At 56.1% G+C, this 14,199-nt stretch overlaps 1 protein-coding gene across 2 annotated transcripts; it reads left to right on the top strand.

The window, feature by feature from the left end:
• The first annotated feature begins 482 nt into the window (after positions 1-482).
• LEMD2 (LEM domain nuclear envelope protein 2) lies at positions 483-13,588 on the top strand. 2 transcript variants are annotated; one of them, XM_080938450.1, is made up of 9 exons: positions 483-1,245; positions 3,121-3,161; positions 5,286-5,361; positions 7,516-7,592; positions 8,365-8,444; positions 9,571-9,716; positions 10,375-10,476; positions 10,546-10,648; positions 12,588-13,588. In XM_080938450.1, exons 1-9 carry the CDS (start codon positions 513-515, stop codon positions 12,736-12,738), a joined length of 1,509 nt encoding a protein of 502 aa, XP_080794576.1. In that variant the 5' UTR covers positions 483-512; the 3' UTR covers positions 12,739-13,588. The 2 variants fall into 2 exon arrangements, with proteins under 2 accessions (XP_080794576.1, XP_080794577.1); XM_080938451.1 differs by lacking the exon at positions 10,546-10,648 and having other exon boundaries at positions 12,588-12,731.
• Positions 13,589-14,199: the final 611 nt, after the last annotated feature.

Raw genomic sequence — 14,199 nt, 5'->3', positions numbered from 1 at the left:
TGAGAGAGCATGCCTGGCGGTTACTCCACCACCCAAATCTCACACACAGCTCCCACGCCCACCCGGAGACTGGCAAATGCGTCGGATCTCTGCTGTTAACGGCGGTTTTCATACATCATTGAGAAGCTCATCCATTAAGTAAATCAACATTTTATTGAATGTCTACCACGTGCTAGCTCTGCGTTAGGATAAACACTGCTAGGTCTAACAGACAAAGGTAAGCTGGAGGGCGGGGGAAGAAACGAAAGCACACGAGCGCGCACACTCACACACAAATAAAATAGTAACCAACTCAACTCTTCGGACCTCACCAACATGGCGGCTCCAGGCCCGACACAGACATTTTCCATCGTGGCAGACCTACCCGTCATGCTCCGCCCTTCCCAAGATGGCGACCAAAATCGACCTTCCCATCATGGCGCGCGGCCCCGCCCGCTCCGCCGCGGCTGCCGGCGGGAGCAGTTCCGGGTGCGGTGCGCGCCGGGGGCGGGCGAGGGGGCGGTGTCCTGGCCATGGCCGGCCTGTCGGACCTGGAGTTGCGGCGGGAGCTGCAGGCCCTGGGCTTCCAGCCAGGCCCCATCACCGACACCACTCGGAACGTCTACCGCAACAAGCTGCGCCGCCTGCGGGGCGAGGCCCGGCAGCGCGAAGACGAGCAGCTGCGGAACGAGGCCCGGCCGCGGGGCCCCGAGCGTCAGCGGGAGGAGGCCCGGCTACGCGAGGAAGCGCCGCTGCGCGCGCGGCCCGCCGCCACCGTCCTGCGGTCGGAGCCCTGGCTGTCCCCGCCATCCCCGAGCGCGGCTTCCGACACCTCAGGGCCTTACGGCAACTTCGGGGCCTCCGCCGCTCCCTGGGCCGCAAGCCGCGGCCTCTCCTATCCGACCCACGCTGGGCCCGGGCCGCTGCGGCGCCGCGCCTCGGTCCGGGGCAGCTCCGAGGACGACGAGGATGCGCGGACGCCTGACAGGGCCGCCCCGGGCCGGGCCCGCCACTGGTGGGCCCCGTCGTCGGCCTCCGCGCGGCCGCACTCCGCGCTCCTCGGCGCCGACACGCGCCCCGGCCTGAAGGGCTCGCGCACGGCCTCTGCGGGCGCGGTGCGGGCCCGACCCGAGGCGGGCCGGCGGCTGGAGCGCTGCCTGTCCCGGCTCCTGCTCTGGGCCAGCCTGGGGCTGCTGCTCGTCTTCCTGGCCATCCTCTGGGTGAAGATGGGCAAGCCCTCGGCGCCGCAGGAGGCGGAGGACAACAGTACGTCCCGGGCCGGCGCAGGGGAGGGCCCCGGGCGCGGGTGCTCGCCCACCCAGACCACCGAGTCCCCGTCGCACCTTGTGAGCCACGACTGTCTTCTCGCCTCCAGACCCTCACTTTCTGCCTCTACTTTCTGCTCTTTTCTGTTTCCCCCATCTTTCTAGAGTCTCCCTTTCAGCCTGTGCTGGGAGCAGGTTCTTCCAAGGCCTCTGGGGAGAAAGCTGCACGCCCACTCTTGACACACAGCCCACCCTACTCCCCTCTTGTCTTCCTCCCTTTTGACTTCTTGCTCATTCACACTGAGAGCCCCCTTTGAAAGCTCCAGGCATTCCCTCCCTGCCTCCGGGAATGCCTGCCTGTGGTCACAGCTTTGTAGCACCCAAGCTGGACCACCGGGCCTTTGTCAAAAGGCACAGGTATGGGAGGATTTTTTAAGCTTAAACTGGTACCACTGGGATGCTGGGAGAGGGCCTGTGAGTCAGGCAACTCGCTAGATGTCTCTGCCCATGTTCAGTTTTATGACTCTGCATTCTTGAGGGGTGCAGAAGACAGCGCCTCCTGAAGATCCGGGGACTGGTGTCTCCCAAGAGGGATTTTTACGTGTTACTCTTGATTCTAACAGAAGAAAAGCACCTCATTTTCATGACAGTCCCCCACTCTGGCATAAGGGATTATAGTTAGGGTCCGTCTCACATATGTTAGGCAAGCATGTTAGCACTGGGCTACACGGGCTAGCTGACTTTTGAAAACTACTTTGAAGCAGGGTCTCTGTAAGTTATCTAGGCTAACCTCGAACTCGCTGTAGTTCAGGATGGCTCCAAACCTTTGATCCTGTCTTACCTTCCTCCCGAAGCCGGGATTATAGAGCTGAATCGACAGACCCAGATCGTTTGATACACATTTCGGTATAAAACGACAGCTCATTTTCTTTCCAAAGCGTGCTCATGGTTAAGGCTCGTGGCCAGCCTTGAGCCAGGGTTACATCTTCCCAGAATGAGGAGTTCCTGAACTACAGGGGAAAGTTCAGCCATTGTCTTGGGTCTTGTGAGGAATGGGTCTCTGGGCTCCACCGCTGGAGCTGTTATTTACCTGGGAAGTTTCTGGGTCCTTTAGAGATAAACAGAGGTGAGTCTGATGGTGCTCTGGGGACGTCACATAGCACTGGGTGCTGCTCTCTGCTTATGATGTTTTAAAACAGGCTTCGGGTTCCTGAGAGTTTCCTCCCATGATAGCATTCATTCATACCGTCGTCATTTGCAGCTCGAAAGACTTCCGTATGGTGTCTGAGCCTAGCTCCCTGGGTTAAGCAGCTAAGGCCCTTGGGGTTTTTTGGTTGTTTTGGTTTTATGTGTATGGGTGTCTTGCCTAGTGAGCATCTGCTCCACGTGCATGCAGTACCCATGGTGCCCAGAAGGTGGCGATGGGGTCTCCGAAATGGGAGTGACTCATGGATGCTGCGATTCAAACTCACGCCCCTGCTAGAGCAAGTGACGCTCCCTCAGCACTGAGCCACCTCTCCAGTCCCTTATTTTGTTTCTTGAGACAGCGTGCTATCTGCACCCCAGGCCGGCCTCAAACGTGTGGCAGTCCTTCTGTGTTAGCCTCCTGAGTGCTAGGGTTACAGCTGTATACATTCCCATAGGGAAGGCCCACGCAAGCCCCGTTTACAGGAGCAGATACAGGTTAAGTTAGCCAAGAATCGGCGGCAGCTGGTTCGTGTGCAGCAGGAAAGAGTTCCTGACCCAGCATGGGGTCTTAGAGCGAGCACTGTACACTGTACACAGACCAGCCAAATTTTGCTTCCTCTGGGTCTTGAGAGGTCTCTCTATTGCCCAGTCCTGCTTTTAACCTTTCTCTTTCTTTTCTCGGTCTCAGTGAAATTGTTGCCAGTGGACTGCGAGAGAAAAACAGATGAGGTGAGTTTGGTCTGCCTTCCATTAGTCTTCCTGAGGACTCAGAGCTCTGCCAAGAGATAAACTAGCCCAGATCATGAGAGGATCACTCTCAGGGAGCACTTCCAGAACATACCAGAATCACATCATGTTTTGTGATGTTTGTGTCAGATTCGGTTCTGAGAGCACAGGGGTACTTGAAATATGGAAGAGTGAACTCCTTGGGTCCGGCCCTGGGCTTGTTACAGAAGCACCCCCATCAGCGGGAGCATCCGAGACCTTCTATCTTCCAGTCAGCCACGGTGTGCTGGGCAAGGCTGCTGGCATCTAGCCCTGAGGCCACACTCCCAGGCTCTCCTTTTCCCTGGCGAACTCTGTCTCTGACAATGCTCAGATTCCTGCTCCGACACCGCAAGGGCCAGTTTGAAGCACATGGCAAGGGCAAATTAGCCCTCGTAGCCAGTGTGTTCGATTTGTTTTATGAAGCCCTCACATTCTCCACAAATAATGTTTGGGGAAGGTAAGCGGTCCTTGGCCCGAGAATCATGTGAGCATTGTTAAAGCACAGGCAGGCAGCCGGCTCTGAGGAAGATATGAGGCAGTAAATTCTCAGGTCATAAATCCTACCAGGAGGAGGCGTGTGCTGCCAAAGGGCATGACTTAGTGCTCTAATTATTAAGTGTGGGTGCCAGGCCTCTGTAGCCCAGGGGCTAGCCAAGAAATGACACCCCTGCATTGACTGTTCCCCTTGTTAATGAAGGGCAGCCTGCTGCAGACACCGTTTTATTTCCTTGGCTGCTGATGTGTCCTGTTTGTGGGTGTTTTATGACACTCCCTTATTGCTCTCATCCACGCTTCCCAGTTGTTCTGCAAAACCAGGCTCATAATAAGTTTAATCTGCTTTCTGTCATAAAACCGGGCTGATGGTTAGACAGTGTGCTCCAGAAACAGGCAGCCAAAGAGAGAAACAAACACAGAAACAAGAAAAATAGAACCTTGCATGCAGCCCCTCTGATCTGTTTGCCATTTAGTGAGACAAGATTTCTAGTTCTGGTTCTGGGCCCTCAGTCTGTAGAGCTGTGGACCCCAACTGAAGCAAGAGCATGCTTGCTCCCGGCCCTCCCCTGCAGGTCTGAGCGAGACTGCAGAGCTTGCCAGCGGACCCATCAGCTGGGGCTTCGGGCTCTAGACATTCTAGATTTGTAACCAGTCTGCATCTGCCATAAGAAAGCAAAGTCCGGGCCATATCCAGGCAAGATTCGTTTTCTGGCTACTTTGGGCACCCTGGGCCTTTGTGACAGGAAGGTCCAGGAGCCCACAGGTAGTGACATACTTTCTGGTCCCAGTGAGGTTCTTGCTGAGTTTCCTTTGGGTGGCCTTAGTTCACCCCAAATCCAGATAAGCATTTAAGTATCGGATAAGTGTTCTTAGTCTTCTCAGAAGCAAAAGATTCTGACACAGTTTTTCTTTCTCCCTCAGCTGCAGAGAATACAGGGACAGGCTGAGAGTGGGTGTGTTGTTTTAGTTAGGCCGTCTCTCCGTCTGGTACCGTCTGTCTGTCCTGTTTCCTTAGGGTGCTGTCAGCCAGTGCAAGTGGCTGACACATGGGTTCTATTGAGTCCCACTGCAGCCCTTCCTCAATCAGGTGTTAGACCTGCAATCACTGACACTGCAGGTCCCCTCAGACCTCTGCAAGCCTTGGTGCCATTCCTTGCCCAAGCCATGGGTGACCATCCCTTTGTTACTGCGCTGTCTCTGCTCCACAGAGCCAGTCACTCAGCACCTCTCTCCCTGCCAGCTGATGCAGATGCATTTCTGTTACATAAAACTGGGAGGTGGGGCTGAGCAATGGCTTAGTTGGCACAGTGACTGCCCAGCATGTATGAGCCCTGGGCTCTGTTTCCAGCACTGCATAAAACAGGCATAGTGGCACATGCCTGGAATCCTCTCACCCAGCGGGTGGAGACAGGAGGATCAGAATTCAGGATCATCCTTAACCGTTTCTTGGCCAGCCTAGTCTACATAAGACTGCCTCAAAAAACAAAAACGTTCCTAAAATTAGAGGTGATCCTTGCTATCCAGGTGGGCATGGCAGTTTGGCTGCAGACGCAGACAGACCCTGGACCAGTCTCTCTCCTTGCCTTTCAGTTCTGTCAGGCCAAGCAGAAGGCAGCCTTGCTGGAGCTGTTGCACGAACTGTACAACTTCCTGGCCATTCAAGCAGGTGAGTAGTCCCTGAGCCCCTGGCTAGTCAGGCCAAGCCAGCCCAGCACTGCCCAACCTCAGCTGTGCACCAGTCACTCAGACACATCTTTTCAGACCTATGGGGCTCAGTACAGGCCGGGATCTTGCTTCTCAAACTCTTGTCTGGGTCCACACAAACATGGGCCTCTTGGCAGGTATGAGATTCTGTCCCATCATGCTTTGGGGCTTTGCATTGGTTGGAAGCGCCCAGGCCTTGGGAATCCCCTGGACCTGAGGACTTGTCTTGTTTATAGAAAAGCCTCAAGTGGTTTGTGGGCAGCCTGAGGTGGAGGTGTTCTGCTCCACACTAGGTCTGAGTAGCTGTCCTCTATCCACCATCCAGAGCTGGTCCTGGCTTATGCTATCAAGGGCCCTGGCACCTGCTGCCTTCAAGGCGAGAGCTGAGGTCTCATGCGGCCCACAGGTGTGAAGCACACCTCCTTTATCCTGTTAGAGGGGCCGTGGCCCTGGGAGGTGTGCAGTGACTGCCAGGGTCCTGCCCACAGGCTGCTTGTAAGCTCCTAGGACTGTGGTGGAAATATTAGTTTCTTTGAAAAACACAGAAATATTATGGAATATGTTTGCATTTTAATGCCAGATGTGGGCTGTGAAGCGGCTACAGGTCGTCCACAGCCGCTGACCATGATGTGCCTCCTGCTCTGGCAGGGATGTGGTTTTGCCAGTGGCAGATAGTTTGGAATTCTGGGTCCCTTTCAGAGGGTATATAAATGCTAGGGCCCAGAGAGGCGGGTGGATTGTTGGCTGCTGTTGGTGTTGCTGTTGACTGTGGTTTGTTAAGTAGTCGTCTGCAAAGAAGAAAGTAGCTATCCTGAGGGCAAAAATCAAACTCCTACCCAGAAGGAAGTCGTCTACTGATACTGTGCCCCCTTTCTCCTCTGCTCTTTCCTATCTGCTGTTAGGGGTTTCAAAGGTTGGAAGGAAAGGGTTGGAGAGGGTGGGGAAAGAAGGACCCACAGAGTAGCAAGGAGCAGCCACAGAGGACTGTGGGCCGCACACTGCAGGAAACACCGTGGCATAGCTGGACCCATTAACATTCTGTGCTAGCACAGGCCGGCCTGGGTGTGTGCACACAGGGAGGGGCAGGCAGGAGGGAGGGAGCCATGTTAGGAGGCATGGGTGCCAGATCACAGGAGCCTTGCCCCAGCAGCCAAGCAACGCTGCGTCTCTGAAGCACAGTCATCTTTAAGCCTCATTGACAGGGCTCTGGGGTGGGAAGGGGACAGAAGAAACTATCAGGAGGCCTTTGAGGTGCCGTGCTACGGCCAGTCCAGGCGTAGCACGAGTGCAGAGAAGCTGCCCTGGCCTCAGAGATCACTGAGCCAAGAGCAGTGTTGAGGTAGGAGGATTCAGCTGTGTTGGAGGACAAGCCAAAAACTGCCCCTCGGCCCAGTGCACACATGAACACATACGTGGCCAGGCTGAGCCCCGAGGCAGGGCTATGCATGAGTGTGGTATGTGGCGCATACCTGGTATGGGCCTCATTCTGTGCGGTTCCGCCAGGGCCTGGCAGGAAGCCCTGTGAAGGAGGGCCGGCAGCTATGGTAGACCTTAGGTCTGCTGTGGGCTTCTTGAGAGGTGGTTCTTAGCCCAGGCCTTGAAAGCTGGTAAGACAGGCCCTCCCAGAGTGCTTAGAGGAGCTGCCCTGGCTGTAGGCTTACCCCACAGATGTCTCATCTTCCCAGGATCCCTCTAACAATGGGCTTGGCTGCCAGGTTCCAGCATGTGTCCAGATCAGAGTATCTGTGGGAGCCGGCCTCCCGCCTTCCTTCCTCCCAGGCTGTGTCTATTTATAGCACTATTCTGGTGCCTTCCGCAGCTCTCTGATCCTTCTAGGGATCGGCCACAAACAGACCTTGGCATTGGGCAGCTTTTCCGTCATTTAATGCAAATCGCTGCCCTGCTTTGCAGGTCAGGATTTAATGATCTGGAATCTATCCAAGCTAAGTGGCTTTTGATCTTGCTGCAGAGTGAAGATGCCCCAGAAGCCGGGGCCGCTGGGCCACATGCTCCTGATTAGAGCTGATGACTTGATTCTCACTGTATTTTTAAGTCATTTCTGAGTGGTTTTTTTTCACCTCTTCTCTGTGTTTGAGAGTGTCTTTCCCCCTCCTAGGTAATTTTGAGTGTGGCAATCCGGAGAAGCTAAAAAGCAAATGCATCCCTGTCCTGGAGGCTCAGGAGTACATCGCTGTGAGTAGGCCGCAGGCTGACCGGCATTGCAGCTCCTGTTGATCCCCAGCCTGTGGCCTTTCTTTCGTCTCTGTTTGTTTTGTGTTTGTGTTCTGCCTTTTGGGATTTTTTTTCTTTTAAATTTAGTGAAGTCTTGGGCTACGGTGGAGGGGACTGTGCCCCAGAGCTGGCCCTGCTGAGTGTGGGCAAGCATCTGGTCGCACCTGAGGCCCCTCAGCAGCTGAACAGCCATAGCAGACAGCCCGTCTTCAAGGAACCCCAAGGGTTGTCAGGGCTGCTCCTCTCTGTCCACTTCCCCACCTCCCTGAGCCGTGGGAGGCACACCTGCCCTGCCCTCTGTCTCTTGTTCCCATTGGACTCCTTCGGGCCCTCAGCTTCCGATTGCCTTCCTGTGGTCTCCATGGTAGAATCATGGAGCTTCAGGGCTGGCAGGGGTCTGAGGAATCTGTAGTTCAGTTACATTTCATAAATGAGGAGATCAAGGTCTGGAGGGCTGGGACTTTCTGAGGCCACACAGCCAGGGCTGGTTCTCATTCTACTCTGTCCCTGGCACTGGTGCCAGCTGCCTGTGGCTGTCCGCTGCCTCAGACCTGCATTGCTTTCCTGCTATGCCTCACTCCATCCTCTTCCTAGCTCTCCTCACCCCAGCTTGCCCTCCATGCCTGTTTGCTGTGGGTGGGGCATATGGGAAACAGAAGAAGGCTCTCAAGACTCAGAATGATGTTCTGGCAGCGCCCCTGGGCCAAGCTCACCCTCATCTTCTACCCCACAGAACGTGACCAGCAGTCCTTCTGCGAGATTTAAGGCCGCACTGGCCTGGATACTAAGCAGCAACAAGGACGTGGGCATCTGGTGAGTGTGGCGTCCTGCGCTCCTTTCCCGACTGCAGCCTGTCCTGTGAAGGGAAGGCCTCCCTCCCTCCCGTGCATTGGCTTTTTTCGGTCTGGAAAGGACTTGGGAAATGCTAGGCTCTGTTCTGACCTGACAGTTCCTGAGTTTCCATTTCTGAGAGCCCTATTAGCACAGATAGTGACCCTCTTGGGGGTTGGGGGTATGCCAAGCAGCCTTGTGGAAGGGATGGGGTCACCGTCCCTTCCATTGCTCCTCGTCAGAGTCTGTGTTCTGGTTCCAGCTTCTGATATTAACACACACTCTGGGGTTTTGTTCTCTTCTCTAATCCACCAAATTACTAATTCCATCTCTGCATCCAGCCCGGCCCTGTGGGCCGCTCGGCCTAGAGCTCAGTAACTGGATGCACAGCACGGCTGAGATCCGATGGCTTAGAGACGGTGCTTGGTTGGGAAAGGCAGAGGAGAATGGGATTTTCTCCTCCACAGCACTGGAGCTGCCAGGCTGGGCAGGCGGCCGGGAGGGCAGCGAGCAAGCTCTGACAGCCAGGGTTGAAGCCGGGACTCGAATGGGGTGCCACCTAGCAGCGATTACATTCCAGAGGCAGTGTGGTGTGGGCATGGGGTCCCTGCAGATCCTCACGTTGCCTCACGGAGGGCAGGGGTCTGGCCTGGTGTTTCCCAGTTGCCGTGGGCCTCATGGGTGCTATCTGAGCTTTACACTTAAACAGCTTTGTGCCTGCTTCTCATGGAGGAGAGGCACAGCCTCCCAGTTCTGTCTCTCAGTTCTTACCACACGCTTGCAAAACCAGGGATTCAGTAAACATTTCCATTTCTCTATGCTGGGAGGTGGGAATCCAATTTACAGCTTAATCTTCTACATGCTGAGAGAGGCTGTCAAAGGCCCGGCAGAGGGGGACGCCACTTCAGCGGCAGGGGTTCAAGCTTGCTGCCATCTTTAAAGCTTGGTTCTTTCTAAGTAGCTGGTGTGGGGAATTGCAGGCAAGAGCACAGCCAGGACAACCGGCTGCTCTGCTCTAGGAGCAGTAGAAACCTCCCTCCTGTGCCCTCGCTGCTGGTGTGAGTGGGGCTCACACTGCAGTATGTTTACAGCGCATGTCCTGTTTCAGGCTGAAAGGGGAAGACCCGTCTGAGCTGGTGACCACAGTGGACAAAGTGGTTTGCCTGGAGTCTGCCCGGCCCCGAATGGGCATGGGCTGCCGCCTCAGCCGTGCTCTCCTCACCGCGGTCACCCACGTGCTCATCTTCTTCTGGTGTGAGTCCTCATGCCGCCAGGCTCCCTGTCCATCAGGGACACTGAAGGAGCCATGTCACCCCGTGCACTTGGAGACTGGCTAATAAAACAGGAGACAACAGGCTGCCTCTGCCCTGGGCTGTCGTTACCCGTGGAGCTTGGTGGCTGGATCTGCCTTATGAGTAGATCTGTCCTTGGGAGGGGCAGGAGCCTGTCAGCTTTTCTGAGATGCCGGCCCTTTGGAAGTCTTTGCAGCTTCCAGTGCAGTCAGAGCCTGGTGCATAGACCAGCTCCACTGCCGAGGGGCTGTGGGACCTTGGCCTGATTTTACTCCAGAAAGCTGCAGACATCTGCAGAGACGGGTAAAGGCAGGGAGGATGCAGCGTGCGGGAGGGAGGAGAGCCTGGCTTGTCTCCCTTCAGCAGCAGCATCCTGAGGTGTCTCAGAAAGGCTGGGGTGCAGCCTTCAAGATAACCTAGAACAGATCCTGGGCTCCCCTGTGCAGTGTCCCCCGTGCCGAGCTGTCAGGATCACATCTGTGGGTGTGCAGCACACGCCCTAGCCCGTGAGGGAGAATATGATGTGAGGTTGAGATGGGCTGGGGTGTAGGTACCTGGCACACCTCAGGTGATGGCAGCCTGTCCTTGCTCAGTGGGGGATGGTGTTCCCTCTGTTCCAGGCCTCGCCTTCCTGTGGGGGCTGCTGATCCTCCTGAAGTATCGATGGCGAAAGCTGGAAGAGGAAGAGCAGGCCATGTATGAGATGGTGAAGAAGATTATAGGTGTGTGTCCCCCAGGGGGAGGTGCCCAGACTCAGCAGGCTAGTGCTAACTGCTTCACTCTCTCCCCAGACGTGGTTCAGGACCACTATGTGGACTGGGAGCAGGACATGGAGCGCTACCCATATGTGGGCATCCTCCACGTGCGCGACAGTCTAATCCCCCCACAGAGCAGGTGAGTCTCTAGGTACCTAGGCCGCTGACAGAGAAGAAGTGAACTTCCAGGCACGGTCTCCCAAACGAGAGAAAACTCCCAGCAGCCATTGGGAACACTCTTGGGGTCCCGTGGATCAGCATCAGTTTCTCTGAGTCAGTCACTGGCAAGGATAGGGAGGGAGCTTTTTAGACTTTGCAACCACGACCCTGAAGTCACACTGGGCAGTGAGGACAAGGAATCCAGCAGGGTCCTTCCTGGTGTCAGTACAAACTGGGCTATTCAATAGCTGAGTGCCACCTGCCATGTGCCACATGATGCTCAGAGGATACAGTCTGCTGGTCCTCACATGACCCACAGCCCTAAGAACAGTGCAGGGCCTATATATGGGTGAGGAAGCCCGGGGTTTGGGAAGTAAAGGGGCCTGCTCAGACTGCTGTGGTAGCATAACGTATAGCTGCCACCAGGCCCCGTCCCCAGTGCTGCCCTTCTGTGCAGCCAGGGGATCAGATGAGAACAGCGTTTGCAGGTCTGGGGTTTTGTTTGTTTCACTGAAACAATCTTATTTTGTAGCCCAGGCAGGCCTGGAACTGGTCATCCCTGTGGCGTAGCTTCCTGACTGCTGGGGTCTACGCTCTGCTCCTGGGTCATTTTCAGCTCATAGCAATAGCAATAGCAGTTTTCCTGTGAACAAAGGTCCTGGCTGCTCTCCAGCAACTGCTGGGCTCCATCCCCACAGGCTGCAGGCAGGGAGTCTGCCCACAGGACACTGCTTCTCTGAGAGGTCTGCCTTGGGTCCTGGGGTGATGCTCAGCTCTCCATCTCCCAGGGAAGCATTTGCTGCACCCAGACTCCTGCTAGTTCCTGGCCTACTGTGAGCTGTGTAGCCAGCCTGTGTGATCCTCGTTCGCACACAGTAGGATTGCACAGCCTTGCAGAGGTCCGAGCTGCACAGCATAGTGCTCCCGCCACAGTGCTCCCGCAGCTCCTCTGGTGTTGTGGATCGCTTACTTTACTGTGCACCGCGGAAGTAGAGACCCAGAGTTCACACCCTGGTGGAACATTAGAGCAGGAGAAGGAAGCATAGGAAACCGTATGACGCTGAACAGTGGCAGGCGCTCCGGGACAGGGGACAGGTGCTGAGGAGGTGGCCTTGAAGTTTGCCACACTTTGACTTGCCTGATACCGACACACATTTCCCCATCAGAGCACAGGCCATGTCACCTAGACCTGGGTACAGCTGTGCAGAGCTGACCTGTAGTGGGTCTGAGCCAACCCCCACTAGCTCTGACCATCTCCTGAGCCCCCTGTCTGCCAGGTTGGCGGACTCGGGGGGGGGGGGGGGCAGCTCAAGGGAGACATGAGGACCTGGCAGGTCCTGGTTGAAGCCACTGGCATGTCAGGCCTCCTGCCAATGAGGTTCTGTTTTTTGCCTCCTTGGGGACCTGGCCTGAGGTTGACATCTCGTCCTCTAAGGTCTTTGAGTCTGTAGTGTGTTAGGTAATCAGAGCATAACATTCACAGCATTGCAGGGCCAGGTACAAGTGACTCCTGTGGACAAGGAGACACATCTGTAGGAGTCAGGGCCGGGGCCGATCTCTGTTCTGTGGACCCCCTTCCCACAGAAAGATTTCAGGAACACATTGGAGGTGGCTTTCCCATCTTCCATAATCCATCTTCACACCAGTATGACTTCCTGCACTATGGGGGCTGCATCTGAGCTAAGCACACCCCACGTGGTCCTGGGTACTCACCACTGCCAGCCCCTTAGCTCCGTACTAAAGCTTGTGGAGCATAGGAGGTGAGGAAATCCCCGGTGCCCCGCTTTGGCCTCTGCAGCCATGTTGGCACCTAACAGTTGTCCGCTGCTGGATAAGGGCAGTAGAGCGTAGCCACGCCCCTCTCTGGGAATGGCAGACTTGGCGCCAGCCTGACTCTGCTGAGCTCTATCTTCTTGCAGGCGGCGTATGAAGCGAGTGTGGGACCGCGCTGTGGAATTCCTGGCTTCCAATGAATCTCGGATCCAGACTGAGTCCCACCGAGTGGCTGGGGAGGACATGCTGGTGTGGAGATGGACTAAGCCTTCCTCCTTCTCTGACTCGGAGCGATAGGGCAGGGCCTATCCCAGCCAGCCTGGCCCGGCCACCCAGCTGGGGCAAGGACACAGACCTTCGACCTTCGGTGCTCATTCACACCTGCCTTGACTGCCCTCCTAGACTCAGTTCCTGGACGTGGGCTTACTTAGGGTAGCCAGGAGAATGGGTGAGCCCCTCCTCCAGTGTTACTGACAGAAAGGGAGTGTGGCTTGTTCTCCCTGGATAGAAAGCTGGGCAGTGGTCAGAACTCTGGAGGTCCTGCACACAGCTAGACAGCAACCAGTGATCCGGAAGCTCCTCGCTTGGGAGGTGGGTCGGGCGGTGGGCTGGGGCGGCAGGGGCCTGGGGGAAGCTTGGTCCATGTGCCTTTGCACTGAGGGGAGGAAGCCCGTCTCACTCCTGCATGGGCCTCTTTGTCCAGAAGGGGAAGATGTCAGCTTAGGACAGGACAGAGGTGGCTGGGATCTGGAAGGGGTGCAGGGTCCAGCCACAGCTGCCTGGGCCTCAGTGCTTCTCACAGGGCAGCAGTGCAGCCTGAGCCGGGTGGAGCCCAGCCTCCTGCTGGCCTCGCCACATACTGTGACCAGAACAGGTGGGGTGCCGCATCGTGGCTGCACACTGCCCTCTGCAGGCCACATGGAGCAGTGTGGGCCATTAGCCCTCTGCATTGGAGGACCTGCTCCAAAAACACGCAGCGGGGGGCCTCATTAGCTGAGTGGGAGGCTCTCCACCAACTCATCCAGCGGGCCTCACCACAGCAGCAGGATGATAGCCCTGGAGGTGAAGCGCTGCTGCCTCCAGAAGACACAGACGCCCCCTTTTGGACCTACTGCTGTTCTCTGTTTCTTAATAAAGCACTTAGCAATACGTTCATGCCTTGTGTCTGGGTGGTCAACTGAGCAGTGCCCGTGGCAAGGCCTGTTCTCACGATCCGGCTCCAGCCAGAGGCTTTGTATTGGGGGTGGAACTGTCAGGAAAATAAAATATTTATTGAGAACGGATGTGGTTTTGTTTATGGTGCTTCCTGTCTCCCCAAAGCAATGGTGAGCACCGAGGGCTGGGCCAGGCTGCCCCGGCAGTGGCTTCAGGTAAGCTGCGAAAGCCTGGTGAGCTGCAGGGTAGCAGTGTGGATTCCACACTGTGGGCTGAGAGCGTCAGTCCCATGCCCATCTGCCTGCAGCTCCAAGTCCCAAGGCCTCCAGGGCTTCTGAGTAGAAGACCGAGGAAGCGGCCTTGAGCTGATGAAGGAGGAGGCAGAATTGGAGGTGCTTCCAGAAAACCATGGAACAAGCTATAGACGTTCACCTCTTTGCAGGGTCCCGAAGGCTAGTAGCCCAGAAACAGTGCAGCCAGTCTTGGCCTCCTTCCTGTCTGCCCCTGACCCCATCTGTGTGGACGTGTGAGCTTGCCAGGCTACTGCTGCTCACACCTAGTGTGTGAGCTGTAACGGGGGCCAGTGCACAATTAGGGAAGAAA

Source organism: Micromys minutus (genome assembly GCF_963924665.1).
Source record: "Micromys minutus genome assembly, chromosome: 25".
NCBI classification, from domain to species: Eukaryota; Metazoa; Chordata; class Mammalia; order Rodentia; family Muridae; genus Micromys; species Micromys minutus.
Note: the sequence above shows the minus strand (reverse complement) of the source record. Positions and strands in the feature narration are given on the sequence as shown.